A 25,393-nucleotide genomic window follows, 5' to 3' on the forward strand; every position below is an offset into this window, starting at 1 on the left:
CAGTTTAGTCAAAATTAAACTTTCATGATTTAGATAGGGCATACAATTTTAAACAACTTTCCAATCTACTTTTATAATTAAATTTGCTTTGTTCCCTTGGTATTCTTTGTTGAAAGCTAAAAATAAGTAGGATCATATGCTAATTTCTAAGCCCTTGAAGGCAGCCTCTTGAAGGCAGCAGCCCTTGAAGGCAGCAGTAATCATGTTGCTGCTGTTCAGAAAGAGTTTTGTGACCTAGGTAATCATTTAGAGACTGTGGCATCAACTCTATCATTTTCTGCTATTTTACCTGTGTATGGCCAGGAAGCAGGAAAGATGGAGCGGATAACAACATTTAATTCTTGGTTAGATAAGTGGTGCAGGGAACGAGGATTTGGTTTTATTGGCCATTATAGCTCTGTTTGGAAAGATACTAGGTTATTTAGGAGAGATGGCTTGCATTTGGATGCTAAAGGAACAGAGTATCTGGGAGAGGAGTTCAAATACTTTATTAGAAATCATTTAAACTAATAAAGGGGGGTAGCATTAATATATCCACCTGCCCCCCACAGCATGCCAAAACTGATTCTAGAAATTCTAGTAGAAAAATTCTTCGTGCCATGAGCACAAATGCTCGCAGCTTAGGAAATAAATTACCTGAACTCATTTCAATAATGACTAGGGACAACTTGGATTTAGTAGCTATAACAGAAACATGGTACAATGATTTGCATGACTGGGACATAGTCATACCTGGATACAGGTTATTTAAAAAGAACAGAGTAGGAAAGAAAGGTGGAGGAGTTGCTTTGTATGTAAATGAAAATATAAAGGTTACTGAAATTGTAGGAACAAATGATGAGGTGGAAAGTATTTGGGTGACTTTGGAAATTGGAGATAAAAATGTTTTTAGAATAGGGGTTGTATATAGGCCTCCATTGCAGGATGAAAAACTGGACAATCTGTTATTAGATGAAATAACCAAAATGACCATGAAGGGTAAGGTTATAGTACTGGGGGACTTTAATTTGCCAGATATAGACTGGAAGATTCCTTCTGCTAGATCGGCTAGAAGCAGGTATATTCTTGAATCTCTGCTAGGGGAATCACTTGAACAATTAGTCAAGGAACCAACTCGTAAGGAAGCTATATTAGATCTAATACTTACAAACAGTGATACAGTTTCAGATGTGTCTGTAGGTGAGAACTTAGGATCCAGTGATCATCAATCTGTTTGGTTTAGTATTCATGTTCAGGAACTGTCCGCCCAGACTAAAACAAAAGTTTTAGACTTTAGGACGGCAGATTTTTCATTAATGGGAGAATACCTAAAGAACTATTTAAAGGGGAAAACTCTTATTACAGGGGTTCAAGAACAGTGGGAATTTGTGAAAGGTGTCATTTTAGATGCAACCGCACACTGTATTAGACATGTCTGTAAAAGTAAAAGAAAGCGGAAACCAATTTGGTTTTCCAAAGAAGTAGCACATGCTGTAAAGACAAAAAAGATAGCTTATAAAAATTACAGACACACACAAGCAGATGATGATATGAAAATATGGAGACTCCAACAAAAAAAGACTAAGCAGTTAATTAGGAAGGTTAAAGCTCATGCAGAAGAGAAGATAGCACAGTCAGTAAAACATGGGGACAAAACATTCTTTAGATATATCAGTGAAAGAAGAAAAAATAAGGTAGGAATAGTAAAATTGAAATCAGTTGATGGTAGAATAATAGAAGGAGATAAGCAGATTGCAGACTGTCTCAATGATTACTTCTGTTCTGTTTTCACTAAAGATTGTGAAGATACAATGTCTACATTAAGGGATGCTACGCAAAATAGAAACAAGCTTAACAGTAATCTTTTTACAGAGGATGAGGTTTTGTTAGCATTATCAAAAATAAATGTTACAAAGGCAGGTGGGTCCTGATAATATTCATCCAAGGGTTTTAAAAGAACTTCGATCAGTGCTAACTGTCCCATTAACTGATCTGTTTAATCAGTTACTATTAACAGGAGCTGTCCCAGATGATTGGAGAATAGCAAATGTAATACCCCTTCATAAAAAGGGCAGTAGAGAAGAATCTGGCAACTACAGGCCAGTTAGTTTAACTTCAGTAGTAGGGAAATTAATGGAAAGCCTCTTAAAAGAAAGAATTATGACTTACATAAAGACAAACAATTTAGAGGACCAAAATCAGCATGGTTTTACTTCAGGGAGATCATGTCAGACTAATCTAATTGACTTCTTTGATTATGTAACAAAAGTATTAGACAAGGGAGGAGCAGTTGATGTAGCATATCTAGATTTCAGCAAAGCATTTGACACCGTCCCACACAATAAACTTATTCACAAACTATATCTCCTTGGTCTAGATTCAAAAATTGTGAACTGGGTGGAATGCTGGCTTAAGGACAGAAAACAAAGTGTCTTAGTAAATGGAGTTCATTCAGCAGAGGGGGCTGTTACTAGTGGTGTTCCTCAGGGGTCAGTTCTGGGGCCTGTTTTGTTTAACATATTTATCTGCGATATCAGCAAAGGGCTACAGGGGAAAGTATGTCTCTTTGCAGATGATACAAAAATTTGCAACAGAGTGGATGTTCCAGGGGGGGTAGACAAAATGAGAAGTGATATACAACAATTGGAGGATTGGACAAATGACTGGGGTCTAAAGTTTAACACAGCAAAGTGTAAAATAATGCATTTAGGGAAGAAAAATCCAAATGTTAATTACAGACTCAATGACACTTTACTGACTGTTACAGACGAGGAACAGGACTTGGGAATTATTATTTCAGATGATTTAAAACTTAGTAAACAATGTAGTAATGCAGCGAGTAAGGCTAGCAGAATGCTTGGATGTATTGGTAGAGGTATTTGCAGCAGAAATAGTAAGGTTCTTATGCCACTTTATAGATCATTAGTTAGGCCTCATCTTGAGTATTGTGTGCAGTTCTGGAGACCATATCTTCAGAAGGATATTAACAAACTTGAATCTGTGCAAAGGAGGGCTACCAAAATGGTACATGGTCTAAAAAATAAAACTTACCAGGATAGGCTCAATGACCTAAATATGTATAGCTTAGAGGAGAGAAGGGAAAGAGGTGATATGATAGCAACTTTCAAGTACATTAAAGGGTTTAGTAAAACTGAGGCTGTGGGTATTTTACATAAAATGGAAAATTCAAGAACAAGGGGTCATGAGCTCAAGCTAAAGGGTAGTAGATTCAGAAGTAATTTGAGGAAGCACTTCTTTACAGAAAGAGTGATTGATTTATGGAATAAACTTCCTCAAGAGGTAGTAGCAACAAACACTGTGGGGGACTTTAAAAATGCATGGGACAAGCATAGGGCTATCCTACGAACTAGATAAGTTTATACTGTTAGGTAAGGTCGGGCAGACTTGCTGGGCCTATGGCTCTTATCTGCCGTCAATATCTATGTTTCTATGTTTCTTATCTCAGTGCATTTTGACAGTTTGTCACAGCTAGACAGCGCTAGTTAATGTGTGCCATATAGATAACATTGTGCTCACTCCTGTGAAGTTATTTATGAGTCAGCACTGATTGGCTGCCTAAAAATGCATTTCTGTCAAAAGAACTGAGATAAGGGAACAGTCTGTAGAGGCTTAGTTACATGATAATAACAAAGGTAAAAAGTATATTAATATAACTGTGTTGGTTATGCAAAACTGGGCAATGGGTAATAAAGGGATTATCTATTTTATTAAACAATAACAATTCTGGAGTAGACGGTCCCTTTAATGGAAAACCACCTGAGTGAATTTACAAAACATATGCCTAAAATATAAGCCAATATTAAGTTAAAAGTAATATTTTTTCAATGTTTAATGCACAAATTATCATTTGTGATATTAAATTTTGATGTGAATTTAGGCTTTAGATAGCTAAAATGACATCTATAAGCAACCAGCTACTTCATAATGCCACTCGGATGGCAACATTTTCTGTGGAGAACACTGTGTATCATCATGTATCATTATCTGTGATAAAAAAAAGCTTATCAGCATACCTGTTATATTACTGTTATTTTGGATATTAAGTTGCTTCAAGAAGCAGTGAGCCAGGATGACCTCCTTTGCGTGTTCTTCCTGTGCTCTCATAGTGAGAGCTCCAAGAAGCTCAGAATTGTTAGATGTGCTTCTATAATACAACATGTGAGCAAGCTCCAAAGAATGTACTTTTCTTCTCTGATCAAACACCTGAAATGAAAAGCAGTGGTTCAATCACAATTCAGCTTTGCGTGCAGCAGGGAAAAATGCTAAATTATTGTATTAAAGGGAAAAACTGTTCAGCATAAAACATCATCACAGAACAATAAGGAGATGGCATATTAGCAAACTGCAGAGGAGAAATTGTATATAACAGACAGAGATAGTTGCTTTATATGTAGGAAGCAGCAATAGTCTGTTTCCATAATCTAACACAGATCAATATTTTCACTACCTTGTTTTATTGTGTCCTAGAACCTTCAGTATATTAAAAGGATATCATTTAAGACATCACAAGCAACCAAAAAATCCACAACACACCGATAATTATGGCATAAGCATCTGGAATGGAGATCCAAAAACTAAACAGTGACCCACAAAGGTTATTAATAGTTTGTGAAGGAAGCTGGAATTCAATAAATGCTCTTGCTTCCCAAAAATGAAATACATTTTAAAAGATTCTTCATTTGAAAGACAGAATTATGTGCTCAGGTCAGTTTAAGTTAGGTGATAACGATTATTAGATATTTAATTAGAAGCAAATAGATTTCAATATGACTACTAATGAGAAGATGAGGAATGTATTCTAATCAGGAATAGTATAGTAAACCTAGAGTTTCAAGCATTGGTTTAAATATGTTTTTCTTTTAGTTTATGTTCTATTCAGACAATTGCCAAAATCAATTAATCTGTACTAAACTAAAATGTTCTTTTAATAAAAACAACATTTTTGCTTACCTGATAAATGTATTTCTCTTGTGGTGTATCCAGTCCACGGGTTCATCCAATACTTGTGGGATATTCTCCTTCCCAACAGGAAGCTGCAAGAGGACACCCAAGAGGACACCCACAGCAGAGCTGTCTATATAGCTCCTCCCCCAACTGCCACCCCCAGTCATTCGACCGAAGACAAGCAAGAAAAAAAGGAGAAACTATAGGGTGAAGTGGTGACTGTAGTTTAAAAATAAAAAACACCTGCCTTAAAATGACAGGGCGGGCCATGGACTGGATACACCACAAGAGAAATACATTTATCAGGTAAGCATAAATTTTGTTTTCTCTTGTAAAGGTGTATCCAGTCCACGGGTTCATCCATTACTTGTGGGATACCAATACCAAAGCTTTAGGACACGGATGAAGGGAGGGACAAGGCAGGAAACTTAAACGGAAGGCACCACTGCCTGTAAGACCTTTCTCCCAAAAATAGCCTCTGAAGAAGCAAAAGTATCAAATTTATAGAATTTAGAAAAGGTATGAAGCGAAGACCAAGTCGCCGCCTTACAAATCTGTTCAACAGAGGCCTCATGTTTAAAAGCCCATGTGGAAGCTACTGCTCTAGTAGAATGAGCTGTAATTCTTTCAGGAGGCTGCTGGCCAGCAGTCTCATAAGCTAAGCGAATAATGCTTCTTAGCCAAAAGGAAAGAGAAGTTGCCGAAGTCTTTTGGCCTCTCCTCTGTCCAGAGTAGACAACAAACAAAGCAGATGTTTGACGAAAATCTTTCGTAGCATGTAAATAAAACTTTAAAGCACAAACCACATCAAGATTGTGTAATAGACGTTCCTTCTTTGAAAAAGGATTAAGACATAGGGAAGGAACAACAATCTCCTGATTGAAATTCTTATTAGATACCACCTTAGGCAGAAACCCAGGTTTGGTACGTAACACTACCTTATCTGCATGGAAAATCAGATAAGGGGAATCACACTGTAAAGCAGATAACTCCGAAACTCTTCGAGCCGAGGAGATAGCTACTAAAAATAGAACTTTCCAAGATAAAAGCTTAATATCTATGGAATGCAAAGGTTCAAACGGAACCCCTTGAAGAACTTTAAGAACTAAATTTAAACTCCATGGCGGAGCAACAGGTTTAAACACAGGCTTGATTCTGACTAAAAAAACGCCTGAACGTCTGGAACCTCAGCCAGACGTTTGTGCAAAAGAATAGACAGAGCAGAAATCTGTCCCTTTAAGGAACTAGCTGACAATCCCTTCTCCAATCCTTCTTGGAGAAAAGATAATATCCTAGGAATCCTGACCTTACTCCATGAGTAACCCTTGGATTCACACCAATGAAGATATTTACTCCATATCTTATGATAGATTTTCCTGGTGACAGGCTTTCGAGCCTGAATTAAGGTATCAATGACTGATTCGGAAAAACCACGCTTTGATAGAATCAAGGGTTCAATCTCCAAGCAGTCAGATGTAGAGAAATTAGATTTGGATGTTTGAAGGAACCTTGAAGTAGAAGGTCCTGCCTTAGCGGCAGAGTCCATGGTGGAAAGGATGACATGTCCACCAGATCTGCATATCAAGTCCTGCATGGCCACGCAGGGGCTATCAAGATCACAGAAGCTCTCTCCTGTTTGATCTTGGCAATCAGACGAGGGAGCAGAGGAAACAGTGGAAACACATAAGCCAGGCTGAAGGACCAGGGCGCTTCTAGAGCATCTATCAGCACTGCCTTGGGATCCCTGGACCTGGACCCGTAACAAGGAAGCTTGGCGTTCTGACGAGACGCCATGAGATCCAGTTCTGGTTTGCCCCAAAGTTGGATCAACTGGGCAAATACCTCCGGATGGAGCTCCCACTCCCCCGGATGAAAAGTCTGCCGACTTAGAAAATCCGCCTCCCAGTTCTCTACTCCTGGGATATGGATAGCTGAGAGATGGCAAGAGTGAACCTCTGCCCATAGAATTATCTTTGAAACCTCCAACATTGCCAGGGGGCTCCTTGTTCCCCCCTGATGGTTGATATAGGCTACAGTCGTGATGTTGTCCGACTGAAATCTGATGAACCTGACCGCAGCTAGCTGAGGCCAAGCCTGAAGAGCATTGAATATCACTCTTAGTTCCAGAATGTTTATCGGAAGGAGGGCCTCCTCCTGAGTCCACGAACCTTGAGCCTTCAGGGAGTTCCAGACTGCACCCCAGCCCAGAAGGCTGGCATCTGTCGTTACTATAGTCCATTATGGCCTGCGGAAACTCATTCCCTTGGACAGATGGACCCGAGATAGCCACCAGAGAAGAGAATCCCTGGTCTCTTGATCCAGATTTAGTAGAGGGGACATTTTCTTAAGGAAACCCTCTAATTTCTTATCCATAGGATCTAGGAAAGCACAACTGTCCTCGACAGGAATAGCTGTACGCTTAGCTAGGGTAGAGACTGCTCCCTCCACCTTAGGGACCGTCTGCCACAAGTCCCGAGTAGCGGCATCTATAGGAAACATTTTCTTAAAAGCAGGAGGGGGAGAGAACGGCACACCTGGTCTATCCCATTCCTTAGTAATAATTTCTGAAAACCTCTTAGGGATTGGAAAAACATCAGTGTAAACAGGCACTGCAAAGTATTTGTCCATTTTACACAATTTCTCTGGGACTACAATGGTGTCACAGTCATACAGAGTCGCTGAAACCTCCCTGAGCAACACGCGGAGGTGTTCAAGCTTAAATTTAAATGCTGTCATTTCAGAGTCAGACTGAAGTAACGCCTTCCCTGAATCAGAGAAGTCACCCACAGATAGGAGCTCTCCTGCTTCAACTTCTGCACATTGTGAGGGTATATCAGACATAGCTACTAAAGCGTCAGAGAGCTCTGTATTTGTTCTAGCCCCAGAGCTGTCCCGCTTTCCTTGTAACCCTGGCAGTTTGGACAATACCTCTGTGGGTATGATTCATAACTGCCGCCATGTCTTGTAAAGTAAACGCATTGGACGCGCTAGATGTACTTGGCGTCCCTTGAGCGGGAGTTATAGGTTCTGACACGTGGGGAGAGCTAGATGGCATAACCTCCCTTTTGTCAGTCTCAGAAACCTCAGGTGATAAATCTTTAAAAGCCATAATATGGTCTTTATAACTTATAGAAAGGTCAGTGCATTTGGTACACATTCTAAGAGGGGGTTCCACAATGGCTTCTAAACATAATGAACAAGGAGTTTCCTCTATGTCAGACATGTTTAACAGACTAGTAATGAGACCAGCAAGCTTGGAAAACACTTTAATAAATGTGAAAAAAGCAATAATAAAAAACGGTACTGTGCCTTTAAAAGGAAAAAACTACCACATAAACCGCAAAACAGTGAAAAAACAGAATTTATGTTTACCTGATAAATTACTTTCTCCAACGGTGTGTCCGGTCCACGGCGTCATCCTTACTTGTGGGATATTCTCTTCCCCAACAGGAAATGGCAAAGAGCCCAGCAAAGCTGGTCACATGATCCCTCCTAGGCTCCGCCTACCCCAGTCATTCGACCGACGTTAAGGAGGAATATTTGCATAGGAGAAACCATATGTTACCGTGGTGACTGTAGTTAAAGAAAATAAATTATCAGACCTGATTAAAAAAAACCAGGGCGGGCCGTGGACCGGACACACCGTTGGAGAAAGTAATTTATCAGGTAAACATAAATTCTGTTTTCTCCAACATAGGTGTGTCCGGTCCACGGCGTCATCCTTACTTGTGGGAACCAATACCAAAGCTTTAGGACACGGATGAAGGGAGGGAGCAAATCAGGTCACCTAAATGGAAGGCACCACGGCTTGCAAAACCTTTCTCCCAAAAATAGCCTCAGAAGAAGCAAAAGTATCAAATTTGTAAAATTTAGAAAAAGTGTGCAGTGAAGACCAAGTCGCTGCCTTACATATCTGATCAACAGAAGCCTCGTTCTTGAAGGCCCATGTGGAAGCCACAGCCCTAGTGGAGTGAGCTGTGATTCTTTCAGGAGACTGCCGTCCGGCAGTCTCATAAGCCAATCGGATAATGCTTTTAATCCAGAAGGAGAGAGAGGTAGAAGTTGCTTTTTGACCTCTCCGTTTACCAGAATAAACAACAAACAAAGACAAAGTTTGTCTGAAATCCTTAGTAGCTGCTAAGTAAAATTTGAGAGCACGAACTACATCCAAGTTGTGCAACAAACGTTCCTTCTTTGAAACTGGATTAGGACACAAAGAAGGCACAACTATCTCCTGGTTAATGTTTTTGTTAGAAACAACTTTTGGAAGAAAACCAGGTTTAGTACGCAAAACCACCTTATCTGCATGGAACACCAGATAAGGAGAAGAACACTGCAGAGCAGATAATTCTGAAACTCTTCTAGCAGAAGAAATTGCAACCAAAAACAAAACTTTCCAAGATAATAACTTAATATCAACGGAATGTAAGGGTTCAAACGGAACCCCCTGAAGAACTGAAAGAACTAGGTTGAGACTCCAAGGAGGAGTCAAAATTTTGTAAACAGGCTTGATTCTAACCAGAGCCTGAACAAAGGCTAGAACATCTGGCACAGCTGCCAGCTTTTTGTGAAGTAACACAGACAAGGCAGAAATCTGTCCCATCAAGGAACTTGCAGATAATCCTTTTTCCAATCCTTCTCGAAGGAAGGATAGACTCTTAGGAATCTTAACCTTGTCCCAAGGGAATCCTGCAGATTCACACCAACAGATATACCAAATAATGTGGTAATTTTTCTGGTTACAGGCTTTCAGGCCTGAACAAGAGTATTAATAACAGAATCTGAGAACCCTCGCTTTGATAAGATCAAGCGTTCAATCTCCAAGCAGTCAGCTGGAGTGGGTCGAACGGACCTAGAACAAGAAGGTCTCGTCTCAAAGGTAGCTTCCATGGTGGAGCCGATGACATATTCACCAGATCTGCATACCAAGTCCTGCGTGGCCACGCAGGAGCTATCAAAATCACCGACGCCCTCTCCTGATTGATCCTGGCTACCAGCCTGGGGATGAGAGGAAACGGCGGGAACACATAAGCTAGTTTGAAGGTCCAAGGTGCTACTAGTGCATCCACTAGAGCCGCCTTGGGATCCCTGGATCTGTACCCGTAGTAAGGAACTCTGAAGTTCTGACGAGAGGCCATCAGATCCATGTCTGGAATGCCCCACGGTTGAGTGACTTGGGCAAAGATTTCCGGATGGAGTTCCCACTCCCCCGGATGCAATGTCTGACGACTCAGAAAATCCGCTTCCCAATTTTCCACTCCTGGGATGTGGATAGCAGACAGGTGGCAGGAGTGAGACTCCGCCCATAGAATGATTTTGGTCACTTCTTCCATCGCTAGGGAACTCCTTGTTCCCCCCTGATGGTTGATGTATGAACTTGGCCCTCGCTAACTGAGGCCAAGCTTTGAGAGCATTGAATATCGCTCTCAGTTCCAGAATATTTATCGGTAGAAGAGATTCTACCCGAGACCAAAGACCCTGAGCTTTCAGGGATCCCCAGACCGCGCCCCAGCCCATCAGACTGGCGTCGGTCGTGACAATGACCCACTCTGGTCTGCGGAAGGTCATCCCTTGTGACAGGTTGTCCAGGGACAGCCACCAACGGAAAGAGTCTCTGGTCCTCTGATTTACTTGTATCTTCGGAGACAAGTCTGAATAGTCCCCATTCCACTGACTGAGCATGAACAGTTGTAATGGTCTTAGATGAATGCGCACAAAAGGAACTATGTCCATTGCCGCTACCATCAAACCTATCACTTCCATGCACTGCGCTATGGAAGGAAGAGGAACGGAATGAAGTATCCGACAAGAGTCTAGAAGTTTTGTTTTTCTGGCTTCTGTCAGAAAAATCCTCATTTCTAAGGAGTCTATTATAGTTCCCAAGAAGGGAACCCTCGTTGACGGAGATAGAGAACTCTTTTCCACGTTCACTTTCCATCCGTGAGATCTGAGAAAGGCCAGGACAATGTCCGTGTGAGCCTTTACTTGAGGAAGGGACGACGCTCGAATCAGAATGTCGTCCAAGTAAGGTACTACAGCAATGCCCCTTGGTCTTAGCACCGCCAGAAGGGACCCTAGTACCTATGAGAAAATCCTAGGAGCAGTGGCTAATCCGAAAGAAAACGCCACGAACTGGAAATGCTTGTCCAGGAATGCAAACCTTAGGAACCGATGATGTTCCTTGTGGATAGGAATATGTAGATACGCATCCTTGAAATCCACCTTGGTCATGAATTGACCTTCCTGGATGGAAGGAAGAAGTGTTCGAATGGTTTCCATCTTGAACGATGGAACCTTGAGAAACTTGTTCAAGATCTTGAGATCTAAGATTGGTCTGAACGTTCCCTCTTTTTTGGGAACTATGAACAGATTGGAGTAGAACCCCATCCCTTGTTCTCCTAATGGAACAGGATGAATCACTCCCATTTTTAGCAGGTCTTCTACCCAATGTAAGAATGCCTGTCTTCTTATGTGGTCTGAAGACAACTGAGACCTGTGGAACCTCCCCCTTGGAGGAAGCCCCTTGAACTCCAGAGAATAACCTTGGTAGACTATTTCTAGAGCCCAAGGATCCAGAACATCTCTTGCCCCAGCCTGAGCGAAGAGAGAGAGTCTGCCCCCCACCAGATCCGGTCCCGGATCGGGGGCCCGCATTTCATGCTGTCTTGGTAGCAGTGGCAGGTTTCCTGGCCTGCTTTCCTTTGTTCCAGCCTTGCATAGGTCTCCAGGCTGGATTGGCTTGAGAAGTATTACCTTCCTGCTTAGAGGACGTAGCCCTTGGGGCTGATCCGTTTCTGCGAAAGGGACGAAACTTAGGTTTATTTTTGGTCTTGAAAAGACCTATCCTGAGGAAGGGCGTGGCCCTTGCCCCCAGTGATATCAGAGATAATCTCTTTCAAGTCAGGGCCAAAGAGTGTTTTCCCCTTGAAAGGAATGTCAAGCAATTTGTTCTTGGAAGACGCATCCGCTGCCCAAGATTTTAACCAAAGCGCTCTGCGCCACAATAGCAAACCCAGAATTTTTTCGCCGCTAACCTAGCCAATTGCAAGGTGGCGTCTAGGGTGAAAGAATTAGCCAATTAAGAGCACGAATTCTGTCCATAATCTCCTCATAAGAAGAAGAATTACTAATAATCGCCTTTCCTAGCTCATCAAACTAGAAACACGCGGCTGCAGTGACAGGGACAATGCATGCAATTGGTTGTAGAAGGGAACCTTGCTGAACAAACATCTTTAGCAGACCTTCTAATTTTTTATCCATAGGATCTTGGAAAGCACAACTATCTTCTATGGGTATAGTGGCGCGCTTGTGTAGAGTAGAAACCGCCCCCTCGACCTTGGGGACTGTCTGCCATCAGTCCTTTCTGGGGTCGACTATAGGAAAACAATTTTATAAATATGGGGGGAGGTACTAAAGGTATACCGGGCCTGTCCCATTCTTTACTAACAATGTACGCCACCCGCTTGGATATAGGAAAAGCTTCGGGGGGCCCCGGGGCCTCTAAGAACTTTTCCATTTTACATAGTGGTTCTGGAATGACCAGATAATCACAATCATCCAAATTGGATAACACCTCCTTAAGCAGAGCGCGGAGATGTTCCAACTTAAATTTAAAAGTAATCACATCAGGTTCAGCTTGTTGAGAAATGTTTCCTGAATCTGAAATTTCTCCCTCAGACAAAACCTCCCTGGCCCCCTCAGACTGGTGTAGGGGCCCTTCAGAAACCATATCATCAGCGTTCTCATGCTCTACAGAATTTTCTAAAACAGAGCAGTCGCGCTTTCGCTGATAAGCGGGCATATTGGCTAAAATGTTTTTGATAGAATTATCCATTACAGCCGTTAAATGTTGCATAGTAAGGAGTATTGGCGCACTAGATGTACTAGGGGCCTCCTGTATGGGCAAGACTGGTGTAGACGAAGGAGGGGATGATGCAGTACCATGCTTACTCCCCTCACTTGAGGAATCATCTTGGGCATCATTTTTACTAAATTTTTTTATGACATAAAATACATATAGTTAAATGAGAAGGAACCTTGGTTTCCCCACAGTCAGAACACAATCTATCTGGTAGTTCAGACATGTTAAACAGGCATAAACTTGATAACAAAGCACAAAAAACGTTTTAAAATAAAACCGTTACTGTCACTTTAAATTTTAAACTAAACACACTTTATTACTGCAATTGCGAAAAAGTATGAAGGAATTGTTCAAAATTCACCAAAATTTCACCACAGTGTCTTAAAGCCTTAAAAGTATTGCACACCAAATTTGGAAGCTTTAACCCTTAAAATAACGGAACCGGAGCCGTTTTTATATTTAACCCCTTTACAGTCCCTGGAATCTGCTTTGCTGAGACCCAACCAAGCCCAAAGGGGAATACGATACCAAATGATGCCTTCAGAAAGACTTTTCTATGTATCAGAGCTCCACACACATGCAGCTGCATGCCATGCTGTCCTCAAAAACAAGTGCGCCATACCGGCGCGAAAATGAGGCTCTGACTATGATTAGGGAAAGCCCCTAAAGAATAAGGTGTCAAAAACAGTGCCTGCCGATATAATCATATCAAAATACCCAGAATAAATGATTCCTCAAGGCTAAATATGTGTTAATAATGAATCGATTTAGCCCAGAAAAAGTCTACAGTCTTAATAAGCCCTTGTGAAGCCCTTATTTACTATCTTAATAAACATGGCTTACCGGATCCCATAGGGAAAATGACAGCTTCCAGCATTACATCGTCTTGTTAGAATGTGTCATACCTCAAGCAGTAAGAGACTGCACACTGTTCCCCCAACTGAAGTTAATTGCTCTCAACAGTCCTGTGTGGAACAGCCATGGATTTTAGTTACGGTGCTAAAATCATTTTCCTCATACAAACAGAAATCTTCATCTCTTTTCTGTTTCTGAGTAAATAGTACATACCAGCACTATTTTAAAATAACAAACTCTTGATTGAATAATAAAAACTACAGTTAAACACTAAAAAACTCTAAGCCATCTCCGTGGAGATGTTGCCTGTACAACGGCAAAGAGAATGACTGGGGTAGGCGGAGCCTAGGAGGGATCATGTGACCAGCTTTGCTGGGCTCTTTGCCATTTCCTGTTGGGGAAGAGAATATCCCACAAGTAAGGATGACGCCGTGGACCGGACACACCTATGTTGGAGAAAAAAGTAGTAAACTCTACGAAATTTTTACAGTGTGTATAAGGGACTAAAGCAGCATTGCACCCACTTGCAAATGGATGATTAACCCCTCAGGACCAAAAACTAATTAGAAAAACATTAAACCTGTTAACAAACAGTCAAACACACTGCCACAGCTCTGCTGTGGCTCCTACCTGCCCTTAAAAACGATTTTTGCAGGAACAAAACCCTCTATAGTAGTCCTATAAGCCAGAGGACTCCTTCAGAGAAGCTAAATGTCTCAGACTGAAAACGAAAATAGGCCCCTCCCACCATGCACTCAAAGTTAGAGGGCCTTAAAAAAGTACTTCTAGGAGTAATCTAACAAGCCATGTGGAAACTAGGCCCCAAATAAAGATTTATCACCCTCAGAGAAAAAACATTTTTATTTATAAATCATGCAAACGTTTTTACACTAATTAATATAGGTATTAACATGAATATTATCCCTTTTTTGCAAGCATGATCCCAGTTGTTGTTAAATCACTGTATCAGGCTTACCTTAAATATAGCAGGCACTGTCAGCATTTTCTAGACCTTATCATCTCTCTAGAAAAAAATATACTGAACATACCTCAAAGCAGGCAATCTGAAGACCGTCCCCCCAAGTTTTCTTTCCATACTCTTCAGTTATGTGTGAGAACAGCAATGGACCTTAGTTACAAACCGCTAAGATCATCAAACCTCCAGGCAGAAGTCTTCTTACAATTTCTGCCTGAGAGTAAAAACAGTACAACGCCGGTTCCGTTTAAAAATAACAAACTTTTGATTGAAGGTAAAAACTAAACTAAGTCACCACATCTCTCTTGATACTTCCTTTCTTGTCGAGAGCTGCAAGAGAATGACTGGGGGTGGCAGTTAGGGGAGGAGCTATATAGACAGCTCTGCTGTGGGTGTACTCTTGCAGCTTCCTGTTGGGAAGGAGAATATCCCTCAAGTAATGGATGAACCCGTGGACTGGATACACCTTTACAAGAGAAATATAATGTAGAATAATAATTGTATCCTTTGTGATTTTTTTCTGTAGAAGTTGCATGATTTGTTGCAAGCAAAAGACAACATTATCATTACACTTGCAAAAGTTAATAATAATTTAGGAAAATCATAGGTTTATAATCAGAAATGCATCTGAAAGTATAAGGGGGTGGGTCCCACCTAAATCCCCTTCCTGCTTAAGTAGGTTTACACATGCTTGAGCTTATTTGGAGAAAGGGAATAGAATATCTTTATTTCGAAAACAACCATGAGAACAGATCAGGCAAAAAAAACAATAACAAGTGTACAAATCATGGCAGGTCTTTATACGATTCTTAAGTGTTGAGGTTTGTTTTTAGTCAGTCACAAAGCTTAATTATATTGTAGCAAGAGTGAAATAAAGAAAAAGTTCCTCTGTCTAGGTGTGAGGAAATATGGTGTGTAAGACCACACTACAACTGATGGTTGATTAATTGGAGCTACTCCAAATGAAAGTTATCGGCTATTACTTCCATAGATTCTAGTATGTTGATTTGTTGTACAGTTTATAAACAGTTCAAATAAAAAGGCTTATCTGAAGGCCTTCCTTTTCATTCATTTCTAGAGCTGAAGAAACAGAGGCCCATTTTGTATAATTTTTTTTCCTCTGATTTTTTAAGACAATGGCCATCAAATGGGTATTAACAATTGTGACCAATTATTTAATTAATATTGAATACTTTAGCTAAAACCATCAGTTCAGTGCAGTAACACTGCTCTTCTCTAATCTGACACAATTTATTCTGAGGCTTTGTCAGGGCCAAAATCTACTCAAATCAGCTTGTTTAAATAGTGTTCCTTATATAAAAGTACATGCTCAAAGTAACCATCACTGCCAGAAATGCAAATCACTCCGCCAAATCAATGGAATACTGCGCTCTCTTCAATAAAAACCTAAATCCTTCAAAAAACATAAATTATGCTTACCAGATAATTTCCTTTCCTTCTGTATGAGGAGAGTCCAGGGCTTCATTCATTACTTGTGGGAATACAGAACCTAGCCACAAGGAGGAGGCAGACACCCAGCCAAAGTCTTAAATGCATCCATCACTCCCCTCATCCCTTAATCATTCTGCCGAGGGAACAAGGAACAGTAGGAGAAATATCAGGGTATAAAAGGTGCCAGAAGAATAACAAAAATTTAGGTCCGCCCAATGAAGAAAACGTGCTGGGGTCGTGGACTCTCCTCATACAGAAGGAAAGGAAATTATCTGGTAAGCATAATTTATGTTTTCCTTCTTAATATGAGTAGAGTCCATGGCTTCATTCATTACTTGTGGGAAACATATACCCAAGCTCTAGAGGACACTGAATGAAAACAGGAGGGTAAAAAGAGAGGCGGACCCTATTCTGAGGGCCCCACAGCCTGCAAAACCTTTCTCTCAAAATCCGCTTTAGACGAAGCAAAAACGTCAAATTTGTAAAAATTTGAAAAGTTATGTAAGGAGGACCAGGTAGCCGCCCTACAAATCTGCTCCACAGAGGCCTCATTCTTGAAGGTGAAGCCACAGCTCTAGTTGAATGAGCCGTAATCCTCTGAGGAGGCTTATGTCCCGCTGTTTCAATAGCTAAGCGAATAATGCTCCTCAACCAAAAAGATTAGGAAGTGGAAGAAGCCTTTTGTCCTCTACGCTTCCCAGAATAGACAACAAACAAGGACGAAATATGTCTAAAATCCTTCATAGCCAGAAGATAGAATTTCAAAGCCCAAACCACATCCAAATTATGAAGTAATCGTTCCTGTGAAGAAGAAGGATTAGGAACAAGGAAGGAACCACAATCTCCTGATTGATGTTGCGATCAAACACAACTTTAGGGAGAAAACCCAACCCAGTACAAAGAACAGCCTTATCAGCATGAAAAACTAGGTAAGGAGGCTCACATTGCAAGGCCGCCATCTCAGAGACTCTGCGTGCCGAAGCAACAGCCAGTAGAAAAAGAACCTTCCAAGACAGTAACTTAATGTCAACCGAATGAATAGGCTCAAACGGAGCCCTCTGCAAAATTTTAAGAACTAGATTTAAGCTCCAAGGAGGAGCGGTAGGTCTAAACACAGGCCTGATTCTAGACAGAGCCTGAACAAAAGACTGTACATCAGGCTCAGCGAGCCTCTTGTGCAATAACACAGATAGAGTCAAAATCTGTCCCTTTAAGGAACTAGCAGCAAGTCAATTCTCCAAACCATCTTGGAGAAAGGAAAGAATCCTGGACACCTTGAATTTATGCCAGGGGAATCCACGCTCTTCACACCAGAATAAGTAGGTCCTCCACACCTTATAATAGATGCTAAGCGTTCAATCTCCACGCAGTCAGCTTCAGAGAATCTAGATTCTGATGAACATAAGGACCCTGTTCCAGCAGATCTCTGAGACAAGGTAACCTCCATGGAGGAGATGAAGACATCCCCACCAGGTCCGCGAACCACATCCTTCGCGGCCACGATGGAGCAATTAGAATAGCCGACACTTCGTCCTGCTTGATGCGGGACACTATACGAGGGAGAAGTAGTAACGGTGGAAAAATTTAAACTAGGCTGAACATCCAAGGCACTGCTAATGCATCTATCAGCTCTGCCTGAGGAACCCTGGACCGTGACCCGTATGTGGGTAGCTTGGTATTGAGTCAGGACGCTATGAGATCAATCTCCGGTGTCCCCCATCTGTCGCAAATTTCCGCAAACACCTCGGGATGGAGAGACTATCCCCCCAGATGAAACGATTGTCTGCTGAGAAAATCCGCTTCCCAGTTGTCCACACCCGGAATGTGGATCGCAGACAGCGAGCAGTTGTGGGCCTCCGCCCATTCCAGAATCCGAGATACTTCCCTCATTGTTAGGGAGCTCCTCGTTTCCCCCTGATGGTTCATGTAAGCCACCGAGGTTATGTTGTCTGATTGGAATTGATAAACTGGGACAAACCCATAAGAGGCCAAGCCTTCAGAGCACTGAAGATTGCTTGAAGTTCCAAAATGTTGATCGGGAGGAAAGATTCCTCTCGAGTCCACAGGCCCTGTGCCTTCCTGGCACGCCAAACGGCTCCCCATCCTGATAGACTTGCGTCCATAGTCACAATCTCCCAGGATGGTCTCAAGAAGGATGTCCCTTGGGACAGGTGATCTGGACAGAGCCACCAAGAGAGCAATTCTCTCGGCCGGTAGCCCAAAGAAATCTGCTGTGACAGATCCGAGTGCTCGCCGTTCCACTGCCTCAGCATGCACAGCTGAAGAGGTTTGAGATGGAATCTGGCGAATGGGATGATATCTATGCTGGACACCATGAGTCCAAATACCTCCATACACCGGGCCACAGAGGGCCTTAAGGAGGTCTGGAGGGCAAGACAATTGGAAGTAATTTTTTATTTTTTTTTAATACATTTTTATTGAGGAAATTCAATATAAAATATAAACATCACAGTGTATATTACATTGGGAATAAATTACAATAGGAATAGCTCTAGTAAGGCAGTACATATCTATTAAGACATATGAGTGCATAAGCTATAATTTCACAAACAATCTGTCCAGATAGAATAAAAATTCAAAAAAGAATAAGGTTACTTTATAGAATGTATATTGGTCCCATAAGCTCAACCTAGGTCAATAGTATGTCCTGCTAGCACTCATAGCCCATATCTTTCCTCATTTTTTTCCTTTTATAGGAGGGGGAATATTATGTGCCGCTTTTTTTCATATTAAACATCTAGTAATGAATAGGAAAATGCGATGGAATCTGTGTTCCTTAATTTACATTAGTAAACAGGGCCTAAGGGAAAACCCTTAGGGGGGAAGAATATGGAGCCAATCCAGATATAGAGTAAAATAAGTCAAATATTACCCTCTCATAGCATATAAATAACGTGTCTTTTCAACTATATACATGTAACAGTTAGGCAGTTATAAATAAACCCTCTCCCTAACATAGCGCAGAACAGCAGAGGTACATTACATATACTGTGTAACACATTTATATAAATATGAAATATAATCAAAAGTAGTGCTTACATCCGTGGCACCTGGTAGCCTATGTGAGAGGTAGGTAGCCATCCACCTCACTATCTTTATCTTATTGGTTCTATTGGGAAACCATGTGAATTTACTAATATTAATTATTCAGCTATGTTGCTGTAAATTATATTATATCACGCTGGATATCCGGTATATTTGGCCTGCATTCGCAAATAACAGTTTCTGCCTTTTTTAGAACAACAGTTAGGTAACAACCATTAACAAGGACCATATGGCCATAAACATGCAAATAGGATAGATTACAACTTATACTGTGAAAAGTATTAGGTTGATAAATTGCCCTAAATATATGAGGTGAAGGGAGTATCACTGATGATGTAAATCACTACATCAGCTCGCTCTAAATGCTCAACTGTTACTACAATACTATACTTTTGTTACCACCAATATCTGTGTGTTATTTATATAAACATAGATATCATTTCACATCACGTTTCACATATATATAGATACAAGAGTCCATGGAGAACAGAGTATAAAGCCGGTAAATTAAGAAGAATGCATAAAGACAATTGGAAGTAATTTTGCAGCGTCTCTGGTCTGCAAGAAATATCCTCATGGATATGGAATCTATTATCGTACCCAGGAATTCCACCCTGGTACTGGGAACCAGAGAACTCTTTTCTAAGTTTATCTTCCATCCATGAGATCGAAGAAGAAGGGCTCTTGAATGGTCCTCTGCCAGCCGACAGGACGGAGCCTGAACCAGGATGTTGTCCAAGTATGGCGCTACTGCAATACCTCTGGATCTCACCACCATGAACAGAGCCCCCAGAACCTTTGTAAAGACTCTTGGGACAGTAGCTAGACCAAATGGAAGAGCAACAAACTGGAAGTGCTGGTACAGAAACGCGAATCTTAAGAACTTGAAGTTATCCATGTTTATTGGCACATGAAGGTAAGCATCCTTCAAGTCTATCGTAGTCATGAACTGTCCCTCTTGAACTAAGGGCAGAATGGACCTTATCGTCTCCATCTTGAACGATGGGACCAACAGGGACTTGTTTAAGCACTTTAGGTCCAGAATCGAGCGAAAAATACCCTCCTTCTTTTGGACCACAAAAAGGTTTAAGTAGTACCCCAGACCTCTCTCTGCTAGAGGTAGCGGCACAATTACTCCCAGGGAGGAGAGATCCCTCATGCACCCTAGAAAAGCTTCTCGTTTTTCTGGTCTTGAATACAGGTTTGATAAGAGGAATCTGCCCCTGGGTGGATGAGATTTAAAACCTATCCTGTAGCCCTGAGCGATGACCTCCAGAATCCAAGGGTCTTGCAAATCCCCAAGCCAAGCCTCCACAAATAGAGAAAGTCTGCCCCCAACATGATCCAGCGACGGATCAAGGGCTGCCCCTTCATGCCGATTTTGTTTCGGCAGGCTTCTTGTTCCGCTTGGATTTATTCCAAGACAGACGGTTTCCAATTTCCCTTGGACTGTTCAGGCTTCGCAGAGGGCTGCTGGTGTTGGGATTTATCTGAACGAAAGGGACGAAAATTAGGACCCTGTCCTTTAGGTTTATTCTTCTTATCCTGCGGTAGAAAGGCACCTTTGCCCCCAGTGACCGTGGATATGATTGAGTCCAGGCCTGAAAACAATCTTCCCCTTAAATGGAAGGGAAAGTAATCTATATTTTGAAGTCATGTCCGCAGACCAAGACTTCAGCCAGAGTGCCCTACGGGCTAGAACAGAAAAACCTGATGTCTTGGCATTCAGGCAAATGATCTGCATATTTGCATCACAGATAACAGAATTAGCTACCCTCAAGGCCTTAATTCTTTCCTGGATCTCGTCAAGGGGAGTTTCCACCTCGATCATCTCCGATAGAGAGTCGCACCAATAGGTAGTGGCTCCAGCCACCGCAGCAACCGCCGCAGCAGGTTCAAACAAATACCCTGTGTGCTGAAACAGCTTTCTTAACAGAGTTTCTAGCTTCTTATCCATGGGCTCCTTAAACGACAAACTATCCTCAAGTGGGATAGTAGTGCGCTTAGCAAGCATGGAGATAGCTCCATCCACCTTAGGGACGGAATCCCACAACTCTAATTGAGAGTCCGGAACCGGGAACAATTTCTTAAAGGAAGAAGGGGAAAAAGAAGATCTAAGTCTTAGGAATAGAAGGTTCCTCCGGTAATTTAGGCTCTGGAACCTCTAAAGTAGCCAACACCTCCTTTAATAGAAAGCATAAGTGCTCGATCCTAAATCTAAAGTCTGGTTCCTCCGGCAGCCGGAGGTTTAGAGGCACCAGATTCCGACCCAGAAAGAGCATCCTCTGAAGTATCAGAAGCGTCCTCATCAGTGGATAATCTAGTATCAGATAAATCCAACAAGTTGGTAGATGACCCCTGGGAAGGATAGCAATATTTGACCTTTCGCTTGTACTTAGCAGGGCGAGGTAAAGCACTGAAGGCCGCAGACACTGCCGTTTGTAGCTGTTCAGTAAAGTCTGGCGGTAAGAGGGCCCCTCCCGAAGGAGGAACAGCAGTGTAATGGGAAGCTGCATGTGTAATAAGAGATGACTGCAGGGAACGCACCTAACAGGACTGAGACCCTTCGGAGGTGGATGGCTCAGTAGTACTAAACATCTTGAGTTTCTTAGATATAAGTAATTTATAAAGGCATGTGGAAAATAATTGAGCAGGCAGGTATACCGTAGCCTCCTCACAATAAAAACAGGTATTAGATTTAGGTAAAGAGGGAGTACCCTCTAATGTATCAGAGTCCTCCATAGCTTGCACTTTTAAGATAGACTATAGAAAAAGATAAATGGCACCTTTATACCCCGAATGGCTGGTCACAACCTCCTATGACCCCGCCCCACAGAGAAACCGCTTCATCCTTTAAACCACAAGGTCAGGAAAGAGGAAATAAATTAAACCACACCCGGTCACGTGGTGTGACATGCAGGACCGCCCCTGCTCCTGGAAGAAGCACGCCAAACCTAACAGGGCGCACCGTTATCGTAAACGAAAGTAAAACCTGAATGTTCCAACATCTGCCTGAGCCTCATCTCACACATGTCGCAACATAAAACATAATAAAGCTAATTACGCGTAATTCTCCCCCCCTGTTCAATAATCCCCTTCCGGAGATATTAACCTTCGATTCCATACAGATAAAAGGAGTCACATTGTGACCCTGTCTTCTTGCGTTATCATATGAGTATAAAATGAAACGATCTTACTGGAATCACTGCCGTGGAACAGACACAAAGCCTCTCAAGTTTGACAGTCTTGTAGCATCGCACCTGACATGGACTTGAGTGATAGAAGCAGGCAGTGAAACTTGTCAACACTGATTGCTTAGGAGCTGTTAATACGAGTCTGGATGGTTTCACAGAAAGACTCTCCCTACATCTCCAGACCCTAACAGCCGTCAATGCTTTCACTGAGAGGCTGACAAGACTACTTAAAACTCCAGTCCCATACTGAAGGGTACTACCCACCATAAGAGACTACTCCGAATCTTCCGACACTTCTCTGCCATCCTCCTGTGACGAAAGGCAAAGAATGACTTGGGGATGAGGGGAGTGGGGGAGGCATTTAAGCCTTTAGCTGGGGTGTCTTTGCCTCCTCCTGGTGGACAGGTTCTATATTCCCACAAGTAATGAATGAAGCCGTGGACTCTCCTCATATTAAGAACGAAAAAGCCATATTTCCTATTCCTATCTACAGGGGTAGCCAATAAATAGGGTGTGTCTGTTAGATCTGTTTACAAGATCACAGGGCATTATCCCAAGCAATGGTCAAGACTTACTGGACCATTGAAGTATAAGCATGGAGTACTAAGAGGGGTCAAATACTTCACCTGAGACAGAGCTACGCTTCGTCCTAACATGTTCCTAATAGAGTAGGTAGAGAAACGGATCTGACTACAGAAGGAAGAAAAGCTAAGTATAGGGATCATAGGCGCTGAGATTTCTGTGACATTTGTCTACTTATTTCGAAAGTCAGGGGCCATCTGAGTGTGTGTGAGACAAACAAGGTTATACTTTAAAGAATAATGTCAAAAAATTAAAAAGGTTTCATTCTATTTTTGTTTTTTTGTATAATAATTTTTATTGAGGTAATAATTTGGCATACAAACCCAAAATTGCAGCACTATACAATATAAATCTAAATTTGCTTATAACAGGTTACAATGCGTAGATTATAGATTGATAGACATTATATATGATCTCAATTGCACTAAGCAAAGCGTAAAACATATTCACCTGCTGCAGAAATAAAAAAACAGGTAAAACAACCGTTCAAGAGAATGCCAATAAAAGTTTTGAACCTTCTTATTTATCTAAGAGGCCACTCTTGGACCTCATAACAAAAAATATTAAACAGCTATAGCAGAAGGTTACCCCAAAGGTAAGTGGCCTCTTATGGACCTCATTATGAAGACTTCAGATTTTAGTTTCATTGCACTATATAATATATATATATGTAGAAAAACTTATGAACTTTCTTATGTAGGTAGTGTTACTGGGGTGTACTCAGTAAATGAAAAAATATAGCTAGGGTTCTGCCATTTGTGTATCTCAAATAGGAGATTTAGAACAGATGTAGTTTTAGAAGGTAGAGCTGCGCTCAAGCCTTAAGACTGTAATTATTAAATATGTATGATCCAATGGTCAAAGAGATCACCATTAAACTATAAAGCTCTATAGTTATCTCAAAGAAGGGACATGTAAACTTAAGTCAAGTATACATATATAAAATATAAGGGGAACCCTTGCTTTTAAAAAGAAAAATATATTTAGTGCCAACTTGGAGTCTTTTAGGTATAATATAGTAGAATACTAACAGTAGTTTAGATAGATATTATAAGCTGTACCATAACCATTCATGAGGATAGATAAATGCTAAAATACGACTTTGAGTATGGTGTTATCTAGATGGAAATCTCAGCTTTGACAGTTGTAGGTGCTAAAACAGTGAGGCTCAGTAAATAAAGATATTTAAATGAAAAGGGAGTAGCTCTGCCATCTTGGCCGCCGACAGCAGAACACTATCCCAAATTGAAGAGCTGAAATAAATAAACATGAATAGCCTAATATTTTTACCATAGATTAGATTATTGTTGGGGAGATGATTATTCATACCTACAACCTCAGAGGCGGGTGGGAAATAGACATAGAGATGAGGAGCTGTATGAAGCGGTAGTTCAATTAAATGCATGTCGTGAACATCAACAGGGTCCCCTGAATTACATAGGTCTGCACAATTTAAGACCAACAATATGTCAGATATAGTTTGGCTCTAAATACCCGTAAAACCTCACAATGGTCCTGTAAACATTGCTAATAAACAATATACTAGCTTAAGACAACAGGGTAGATATTCTAACACTAAAAAAAAAACATTGAACATTAAGAACAAACAAGCGAGAACATTCGCCCTGAGAGCGAGTATTAGTAAGAGAATGGCACACTTATTGTGACTAATATCAAACTTTAACAGCCTGTACACATGCAGGAGTTCTCTCCAGGCTAACCCCATTCTTGCAATGATCGTCAGTGTCAATACAGAGGGAACCGTTTACAATCTATCTTGATTACAAGTTGGCCCGGGTACTGGCAGTAGCAAGTGAAGGCTGTAAGCAGAGGAATCCGCCATGGAACATCTCGGCCCGGACACAGAGAACGGCCTGCAGCAAACCACCTGGGTCCCAGCCCAGGCGCACCAAGGAAGAATGTGGCCGGAACCTTAGTATGTAAAGTACTCGTGAGAGTTGCGCTACTTGCGGTTGCCTGGATCCGTTAAACTGGATGTAGGCTTCTGCTAAGATCTCTATTACGATAGCTCCCATCCAGTGAATGCGGCTTTCCAGGTAAGAAATAGCTTGGTCAGGTCCACCGTCCAACACCACAGGATCAGTAGGAGCAGGTTTCGATTCCCTCTGGGATGGGCTGTTAGCAAGCAGCGAGCATTGGAGGACAGGTACTATTTAATGGTCTGTTGGAGGTATATCGGGAAATTGCCGCAAAATGTGATCATCCTTGATATTAAATGCCGTCTGCAACTTCTCCTCAAAGGTAGCTTAATGGGCTTCAAGTAGGCAGCGCAGCTCATCCAAAATACACATAGCAATCTCCATGTCTGAACCAGTATATGGCAGGCTGATATTCAATTAAGCACACACAGTGCAGTGTAACGACAGGGCCCAGGCGCCCTGCCGGGGGGACTCAGTAAAGGCTGAGGTTTTAAAACAGCTCCAGGCGCCGTTGCCAGCAGCG

The 25,393-nt window shown here is 41.7% G+C and overlaps 1 protein-coding gene across 1 annotated transcript in view; it reads right to left on the minus strand.

Moving 5' to 3' along the window:
- TMEM143 (transmembrane protein 143) overlaps positions 1-25,393 on the minus strand; it is a 134,818-nt gene that overhangs the window by 35,052 nt on the left and 74,373 nt on the right. Inside the window, exon 7 of the mRNA XM_053690669.1 lies at positions 4,014-4,203. Within this exon, the coding sequence (XP_053546644.1) occupies positions 4,014-4,203 (190 nt within the window). The remainder of the gene's footprint in view (positions 1-4,013; positions 4,204-25,393) is intronic.

Source organism: Bombina bombina, chromosome 8, assembly GCF_027579735.1.
Source record: "Bombina bombina isolate aBomBom1 chromosome 8, aBomBom1.pri, whole genome shotgun sequence".
Lineage (NCBI taxonomy): Eukaryota > Metazoa > Chordata > Amphibia > Anura > Bombinatoridae > Bombina > Bombina bombina.